Consider the following 9,784-nt stretch of genomic DNA (forward strand, 5'->3'; position numbering starts at 1 on the left):
TTCACTTAGAGGCAGGAGAGAAAGGAAAAAAAAAAGAGCTATGGCCACAGCAGAAGTCGCAAGTGCCTCTGCCTCTGCTGGTCCAATAAAAGCAAAAGTTGGTCTGGCAGTCGATACTGGGGTTGAAGTTGGTCTGACGAGAGTGGAAGCAAACGTGTTGGGAACTGGTTTCTCCTTAGGTCGTAAGATGGGGGTTTCTCTTTTTGGCACTGGGTTTAGTTTAGATAGTGTTGCCCATCTTCATTCTTACATCATGTTCATGTTCAGTCCATAAGTGTACCATCTAATCTACAATTATTTTCTTGTTTTTTTGTGCTCACATACCTGTGTGTAAATGTCTGGGGAACATTTGATTGAAACATATTGTGACCTCAACATTGATAAATAAAAAGGGTGAAAGAAAAACCTCTCAAACTCCAACATAATTGTCTTTATTTCAAATGATAAGCTGCTTGAGATTAAACATATTAGATTTACAAGATAGATGCAGTAGCATGTATATGACAATAACACTCATATAAACAAAATCTATAATAGAACCAAACTGTTGACCAATCACACAATTTTGAAACACTAAAGGCTCTCATCTACTCCAACAATTGAGCAGCATAGTTATTAAAAATGAAGAGTCTAAAACAGCTGCATGTACTCTGCAAATTATGAAACGGGGCATTCTAAACACATAAAATGAGGTTATGGAGAAGAAAGATGATGGGAGATTATTCCACTCAAATGGTGCTGTAAGACAATTTATCAATTTCATTGTCTTGTTGCGCAACAAAACTTTTTAATTGAATGTCTAAGACGATATGTAGGAGAAAACTGAATAAATAATTGCTTTAAATATTCAGAGTAACTAAGATTAATACATTTAAACATTAATAATAACTAGTGAAATTGTCGTCTGGAGGATGGAGTGAGCCAAGACAGTTGTTGGAAAGTGAAGAGTCAAGCCAAAGACCTGAATGTTTAAATTGCTCATCTGGTACAAAATAAATATAAGACAACACACGTTTTTTTTTATTGTTTTTTTTTTAACAATATTATTTGAGGCCAATTTAATGTAATCTAAATGAAGAAGCTGACTGATCTTTTTTTTTATTTATTTTTTTTATTTTTTTAAGAATCTGGTCCAATGACAACTTCTGTTTGGTATAGTGTTCTGGATGTTCTTACACATTGCAATGGCACATGGATGCTGCTTCTCAAACAAGGCCTGCAGCCTTCTGAAAGAAATTACAAAAAAAACAACTTACAGAAATGCAGTGAATGGCTGAAGCATTCCATTATAAGAACTTAAACACATGGATGAACGGATGGATGTTTAACTACCAGAGCATGTTGGATTCGTGTAGAGCTGCCTTCTGTTGCTGGTACTGTTCATAACTTTTATGGACAAAATTTCTAGGTGCAGCAATTAAACACCTGGTTTCTATCTACAAAAATGCACAGTTTTTATCTATAAATAAGCTTTGGGGACACAACAAAAAAGTTTGAAATGGTGCAAACATGTACCCTTACACTTCTCCTTCATTCATCCAAGTTTGCACAAAAACAAATCCTGGAGTTTGATCTGTATGAGCACCAGATGCAGCCTCCAGTCGCCATCTAGTGGAGGAAGGTGAAAGCAGCAGGCAAACAAGAAAAAACCCACAAGGAGAAACCAACCCAGTTCCCAGCACAATCCCCTAAACAGCATATGTAAAAAATATGTCTTCTACCACAATCTTGGGAATTTTGGTCAACCAAAACATATTTATGCAGGGTCCTTCACAGATCAGAGGACCCTTGACTGCCAGAAACAGCAAATTTACAATTTCTCCTGAAGCCACCAAAATTTCCATACATGATTTAGACTGGCAGGGGAATTTGAACTGTGATTTTGGGATCTCGTACAGCTAAGGTGGCCATGTGATGGCTGTTAGAGGTCTATTAAAAAACTGTGAGGGAAATGATTTGAACAGCAACATAGCAACGTCTGTACCCAGCAAACTTGGTTCTGCTATCTCCCTCATTTAAGTAAAAATCTTTCAATGGTCCTTTTAATTATGGCAGAAAGTAAGATGTGCATCAGTAAAACCTTTGAATGTAAAGTCATCAGGGAACTTGGGGGCCTTTTAAATAAAGACAATTTGACCTGCTTTGGTTAGGAAAGACCAGTCTGGAGACGCTTGGTATTAAATACTAGGACCAAACCAAGCTATACGCACCAGATACTAAGCCTGTAGGCCCATTGACAATATAATGAAAAAGGTTTGGTTAAATGACGGCTAAATGGGATGATCACAACCTGCCCACACATATCCGTTGGCTTCATCCTAGGAGCCATCAAAAGTGGTACGTTAATCTTTGACATACTGAGCAAAGGTAGAGCTTGTTTCAGTATGAGTAGCTCAATGAATTTAAATTGCGTTTCCTTGTAAAATGAATGTCTTTGTAATTTAGCTTTGGTGAACTTCACATTTTAAGCACTGTTTTCTTGAGGACCTGATGTGTTTTCATCTAGTTTTGACTTATGTTTAAGGAGTTCCTGGGATCAAAAATAAAATATGAAAACACCTCTGAAGGGAAACTTTGAAAGCAAATTAACAGAAAAGTGAAAATCTTATAAGGTGGCTAATGAGCTCACAAAGCAGCATAGGCTGTTGGAATATTAACAGAGTTGGAAGTTCAGTTCATGGTAGAAATGAAAACTTTGCTATTTGGTTGAATTCCTTGTAAACTTTTATTCTGTTTCTAAGATATTGCGATTTTAATTTAATAGGTATTGAAAAAAAAACTTTACTTAAAAAGTTACTCAAAATCATTTGAGTAAAATTGCATTTTAAGAAGTTTTAACACTTTTTAAATTACATTGGTTTTTGTTCGCTTGATTAATAAAAGAACTTCCCATAATCCTGAATAAGTCATCTTTTTATTCAATAAGGATAACTCCTGAAAATAATTAACTCTTAATCATCTCAACAGCAAGAGGAACATCAGTGAAGCCCTTTTTTTGTGGTTCATGAGGACTCTCAGCTCAGGAGTCACCCAGTGGTGTTTGTTTGGGAAGCTCCATAGCCGTCATGTGGGTACCGTGCTCTCCACACAGAAGGTCCTGTAGTCAGTGATACATTTAGTTAGGCTGTTGCTGTCGCCAACATGAAAGCTTTGGAACTTGCTTCAGTCTGTGGTTCTGAAAAAATCCCTCAGTTTCTCAGTGGCCTCATCTGACCAAACTTTCACTGACCTCTTCTGCACTATTGTCCTTATCACCTCTGGTATGTAGTGAGGGAGCAGGTAGACCATGATGTGATCCAAGCATCCTAGTAGCTGGAGGGGGGCGGAGGTGTAGGCGTCTTTAACGTTTGCATAAAAAAGATCCATGGAAAGTATAGCTTTCCATGAGAGCTCCACCTCCAAAGCAACACCCCCTAGTGTTGCTTTGGTCTGACTCCCTAATTTTCTCTGGTCACCTTTCTGATCTAACCAGTGATGACAAGCTTAGTCACTGTTTTGGTTGAATGTCATCATTGAACTGCTGGTTGTCTAGGTGTTGTCCTAAAAAACAACAACTTGGGATTAAATAAAAATTGGCAATCCTTTTGGGGAAAGCCTAGTCTGATTTGGAGAGATGGCATCCATCCCAGTTTGGATGGTGCAGCTCTTCTTTCTAGGAATCTGGCCAAATTTCTTAGTCCTCCAAAACACTGAAACCTGAGGGTGCAGACCAGAGTTGTAGTTTAACACACCTCTCTGCAGCTTGTCCACTGTTACCCACTCTTATGTGAGCATAAATGAAGCAACTCCCTCTAAAAATGTTTCCCATACCAAGAAATTCTTGGCAAGGTGGATGAGTACAACAATCTTTCATTCTGATTTACTGATTACTCCAAAGTCAGTTAATAATTTCAACTCTTAACATTTAACTCTTAGTTTCCCTCATCAAAATTGTAAATCAACAGAACCTCTTCTTTTTGTAACTTTGTATTTTCCAATAGGTCCTTACTCTGAACTTTTAGTTGAGTTTTCAGAGTTTCTATCTGATTTGATGTTGAATACTGACAGGTTCCTCATAGTGGGGGATTTTAACCTCCATGCTGATAATGGTAGGTTTAAAGGTGATAGATTAATTGCAGCCTTTAATGCTATCTTAGACACGATGGGCTTTGTACATTCTCCTCTTTATACTTTGGACCTTGAAAGAGGACAACCTTGTCCTCTTTGACAACTTTTTGATAAACTTCAGGATTACTTTATAAAAGACCCCCCCCCCAAAAAAAGGTTTCACTTTAGCTGATCATTATCAGATAGTACAGTTATAATTTTAAAGAATCTGTTTTACTTTCTCTCTCCTCTGTGTCACTGAGCAGTGCTGCAGAGGGCCAACATTTACTTTATTCCCCTTCAGAATTTGATGATTTTGTTAATGGGGTTGCTAGTTCTCTGAGTACTGCTTTACACAACGGAGCCCCTTTGAAAAGGGAGAAACGTGAATCCTACCTAGTCTGGAAAAACGGTTTACTGCTGTATAAGCTGACCTTACGTAAAGCAAAAGCAGCATGTTTCTTCTCATTAATAGAGGAGAATACGAATAATCCTAGATATCTTTTTAACACAGTTGCCAAACTCTCCCAGAGCCATAGCTCTGTTGAACCATCCATCCCACCTGCTTTTTGCAGTAATTATTTTATGTGATTCTTTATAAATAAGATTGATTTTTATTAATAATAAGATCATTAGCACTCCTCCTACTATGATTGGTTTATCTCTGGAAGGTGAAGCAGCATCTGAGGTAACTATAGAATCTCAACCGGGGTTTAGACTGCTTTGATCTAGTTGAACTTTCAGAGCCTTCCACTTGCATGTTAGATCCAGTTCCAACAATGTTATTTAAGGAAGTATTCCCTCTGATTCAATCTGGATTTTAGATGTAATTAACATATCGCTGTTACAGGGATATGTACCTCAGACTTTTAAGGTAGCTGTAATTAAACATTTACTTAAGAAACTTTCTCTTGACCCAGACGACTTGGTCAATTATAGACCTATATCCAATCCTCTTTTCTTATCTAACATTCTGGAGAAAGTACAGTAGTTGCCCAAAAAAGTGTGGAATTACTTACAGTGTAAGTAATTTTTATAATTACTTACATTGTAATTCACTTTTTGAAGAGTTTCAATCTGGTTCTAGAGCTCAACAATTCTCTGAAACAGCTCCAGTGAAAGTCACAAATTATATTTTTATAACCTCAGATAATGAACTTGTATCTGTACTTGTACTCCTGTTAGATCTCAGTGCTGCATTTGATCATAATATTCTTTTAGAAAGACTTTAATATTTTGAAGGAATTAAAGGGACAGCATTAGGCTGGCTTAAATTGATTTATCTGAGTGATTTCAGTTTGTTCATGTTACTGATAAATCTTCATTCTCCAGGGTTACCTGTGGAGTGCCACCGGGATCAGTGCTAGGACCAGTTCTCTTTACTGCTCACAATTGGTAGAATTCGACAGCATGGGATTAATTTCCACTGTTATGCTGATGATACTCAGCTATATTTGTCTATAAATCCCGATGAAGCTAATCCATTTCATAGATTACAGGCATGTCTTGAATACATAAAAACTTGGATGACTCTTAATGTTCTGCTTAAAACACAAGTTATAGTCTTTGGGTCAGAGTCTTTGAAAAAATAAGCTGATTAGTCAGTCGCTTCATTTGGATGGGATAAAATTGATCTCGGATAATAAAGTAAATAATGTTGGTGTTATTTTTGATCAGGACCTGTCATTGAAATCCCACATCAAATATATTTCTAGAATGTTCTTCATTTATCTGCGGAATATTGCAAAAATTAGAAATATCCTGTCCAGAGATGATGCTGAGAAAATAGTCCATGCATTTGTTACTTCAAGGCTGGAGTATTGTAATTCTTTACTACCAGGAAGCCCAATTGATCCAAAATGCTGCAACCAGAGATCTAATATCGAAAAAGGGGAGATAATATTTCTCCTATTCTAGCTTCCCTTCACTCATATAAAGCCTCAAATGGCTCTCTGTTATATAATCATCTTATATCACCCTAATCAGCTGGTTTTCCTTAGAAAACGTTGAGCCAATTTGGCTGTATTATCTTGTTGAATTGTCTCTGTAAAGTGTCTTTCAGATGACCTGTGTTGTGAATCTGCACTGTATAAATAAACTGAAATGAATTTAGTTTAATTGAATTGGTTGATCTGAATCTAGATTACTTTGAACTTTAAAACTATCGAGTGAAAATATTTTTGTGGTTTACACACCTTTTATAGCAGGTCACTGGTTCATTTGAGCTTAAACTATGGACCCTCTTGTCTTTAAGGAACAACTCAGTATATCTACCCTGATGCCAAGATCAATATGTCAAAACAATGTGAAGTATGAGGATGTGTTTTATATTTTTACTTATGATAATTCCCATCCTTTTTATGGTACTTTCCGGACTTACTCTCAGTTTCCATTTTAGTCACTCCCTGGTATGTTTTTTTTTCTGTTAGGGATGTAAAAAATAATGGCCTCCTCTGCTAAAGAGTCCTGGGTTAGCTTTGACACCTCCAAATAATAATCTTATTGCTGCTTTATTACTCCATAGATATTCAGTTACAATGAGATAATTCCATCTCTCAAACTCGCACAGGTCAGCAGCAATACGCTGCCAGGGTCCTTCTGGCAGAGTCAAAGTCAGGAGAGGTTCGTGCCTCTGGGTTGGTTTATTTTCAGTGCAGAATTTGCACAATGACACTAACTGTTGAATCTCAGCACTGATGCTTGGCCACCACACAGCCATGTTAGCGCTTGACCAGCACCATGTTAGTCTTTGGTGTCCTTTATATAGCTCTGATAGCACTTCAGCCCTCTGTGCAGCAGGAATGACCAACCGGTCCTGATATAACACTAATTCATCCGTTTCAGAGAGATTTGCTCTTTTGGAATAATAATGATGAAGAGATGGATTCATCGCCTTTTTTGGCGGCCATCAATTCCGGATGAATCTTGTAATCTGCTGCAACTCGTGAGTAGCCTCACGGATCTTAGACAGTCTTTGGGATGAGCATTTGCTACGATCAATTCAACATGTGCTTGTATTATATGGACATTAAAAGTCACATTATATTAATAGTATTATCTTGTATAAACATACCGTGACTCTAAAATAAAAGTTATTCATTTGTGACATTGACTTCTGTCTTGTGATTTATCTTAGGTTTTTAACCAGTCAAGTTTTTTTTAGATTTTTAACATTACAATTTATATTTTTCCAAGCACACAAAAGTCTAAAGCAAAGTTTAGTTGAAAAGAATGTGCAGGAAGGTTTTAATGCATGTTAACACAGTAATGTAGCGTTGAGTTTATTATCTGACGCATGCATATACACATCAGGAACCTGTAAACTTAAAAAATAAAGAATTACAAAAAAACATTTAAAAAACAAACATGTTTCATTGATATATATACAAAAAAAATGAATATTAGGGACTATATTTATCAAACATTATACTGGGCAAGTAAAAATTGTTTCTGGGCAAATGAAATGTGACAGTCCCCTGTTAACCCTTAACGTCAACCCCGGTAACCAAGAAACGGTATTTCTGGCCCTTGAACGGACTTGTGGCCAGAAACTTGCCCACACAGTGGACTTCACCTCCAGGGCTAGTAACCAGTGGCATTTTACTTACTGTGACTAATCTTGAGCTCTTCGGCAGTCTGTGAAATGTAGCCTGAGACATCACTGTAATGTCGGCACCTGTGTCGATTTTGAATCTGACAGAGCAGCCATTTCCAGGTAACTCTACAAGCCACTCATTTTCTGAATTTGGCTGCTCAATTATGGCTGGTTCAGTATTAGTTACTGCTCCAAGAGAAAACATGTCATCCCTCTCAGCTGGGTTATTAGAAGCCACTGAGACCTCCTTGAACATTTTTGTTTTACAGACTACTTCAAAATGTCCAGTTTTATTGCATTTCCGGCACTTTTTGTTCTTAGCTGGGCATAGCTGCGTTTTCCCATGTTGTCTATTACAGCAGAAGCATAAAGGGAGATATTTGGACTCACCTGGCTCTGATTTTCTCCTCCATTGTGCGTCATTGTTGCTCTTTTCAGTGTGAAAACGCCGTCTTCCTTGACTCATTCCATCCACAGCATGTTCCACTTGCAAGCTTGCGCTCTGCTGTTTAACTTGTTCGCTTTGCCGTGCTATCTGAATAGCTTGTTCTAGTGTGAGATGCGCCTCCAACTGTAATTGTTGGGGAACCTCTTGGTCCAATATGCCTATCACAATCCTGTCCCGAATTTGTTCCTCTTTGGTGCTTCCAAACTCACAGTATTGTGCTAGCTCATATAAGCTTCTGACGAATGCTTCAACAGGTTCCCCGGCTTTCTGCACTCTCTTATGAAAGCAAGCTCTGTCGTGAATTACATTCCGTTTAGGCATAAAATGGTCGCTGAATTTCGCCATTACTGTCATGTAGTCCAGCTCGGAATGAGTTTCTGCCGGTTCTTTGTCTGCCGCCGCCTCTTCGTCGGTTTGCCTATCGTACACAAAAGAGTCATAAATAGCCTCTCCTTCTCTTCACAGGGCGTCCAGGAGCGTGTTAACTTGTACTTCCCCGCTCTCCTTGTCCAGCTTCGCTGCTACTCTGAAGCGGTCGAAGCGACGGCACCACATTGGCCAGTCCTCCGGACGGGAGAAGTCAAAGGGTTCTGGCGGTCCGAACTTTGCCATAACTCACTCAGTAGGCGTCCTGTCGGCCACTTCTGACACCATGTCATGAACGGCTATATTTCATAAAGAAACTTCCCCAGGACCACTTTTGCAGCTTGTCGAACTCAGCTTTATTAGCCAATGTGCACTTAACAATAACAAGACGTACAGCGTATATGCTTAAGCCTGCTCCTGGCTACGGAAGCCCAGCCATGCCATATCACTACACTTAACAATGACAACTTCTGTTTGGTATAGTGTTCTGGATGTCCTTACACACTGCAATGGCATGTGGATGCTGCTTGTCAAATTAGGCCTGCAGCCTTCTGAAAAAGAATTGCAAAAAAAACAACTTACAGAAACGCAGTGAATGGCTGAAGCATTCCATTATAAGAACTTAAACACATGGATGAACGGATGGATGTTTAACTACCAGTGCATGTTGGATTCGTGTAGAGCTGCCTTCTGTCGCTGGTACTGTTCATAACTTTTATGGACAGAATTTCTAGGTGCAGCCAATCAACACCTGGTTTCTATCTACAAAAATGCACAGTTTTGATCTGTAACTATGGGGACACAACAAAAAATGAAGTTTGAAATTGTGCAAACATGTATCCTTACACTTCTCCTTCATTCATCCAAGTTTGCATTAAAAAAATTTATCAATTATCAAAAATTTATCAAGTGTCTGTCTGTCAAGTGGCTGCCTATAGGCAGCCACTTGACAGACAGACAGTACAAACTTCATCTCCTGTGTTGTCAATCTTTTCCAACACCTCTGAAAGCAATGGCTTTTCACTCAAAGCTTTCATCGAGCTTCCCACACAATTGTAAAAAATTGTTAGAAGACCGTATTAAAGGAGCAAGATGCACAGCTTCCTGGCTCATGAAAATGGAGTTTGGCTTGCTGTTAATCTGTGTTAGCATACACAGTGTATCCAACAGGTAGTGATAACAGTACAGGTCCTGTTAAGTTCTGAGCTCATTACAGCAGGATGCTTCCTATCGATAGATCAGTTAGCAAAGGAACCATCTGATTTTCCTATACGAGCTATACAGTTGCC

At 38.4% G+C, this 9,784-nt stretch overlaps 1 protein-coding gene across 1 annotated transcript in view; it reads left to right on the forward strand.

Annotated features, from left to right (window-relative positions):
- LOC107097691 overlaps positions 1-8,790 on the forward strand; it is an 11,587-nt gene extending 2,797 nt beyond the window's left edge. The window contains exons 3-4 of the mRNA XM_015394941.1: positions 39-213; positions 8,595-8,790. Coding sequence (XP_015250427.1) covers positions 39-213; positions 8,595-8,790 — 371 coding nt within the window. The remainder of the gene's footprint in view (positions 1-38; positions 214-8,594) is intronic.
- Positions 8,791-9,784: the final 994 nt, after the last annotated feature.

This window comes from Cyprinodon variegatus, unplaced genomic scaffold (assembly GCF_000732505.1).
Source record: "Cyprinodon variegatus isolate N-32 unplaced genomic scaffold, C_variegatus-1.0 Scaffold715, whole genome shotgun sequence".
Lineage (NCBI taxonomy): Eukaryota > Metazoa > Chordata > Actinopteri > Cyprinodontiformes > Cyprinodontidae > Cyprinodon > Cyprinodon variegatus.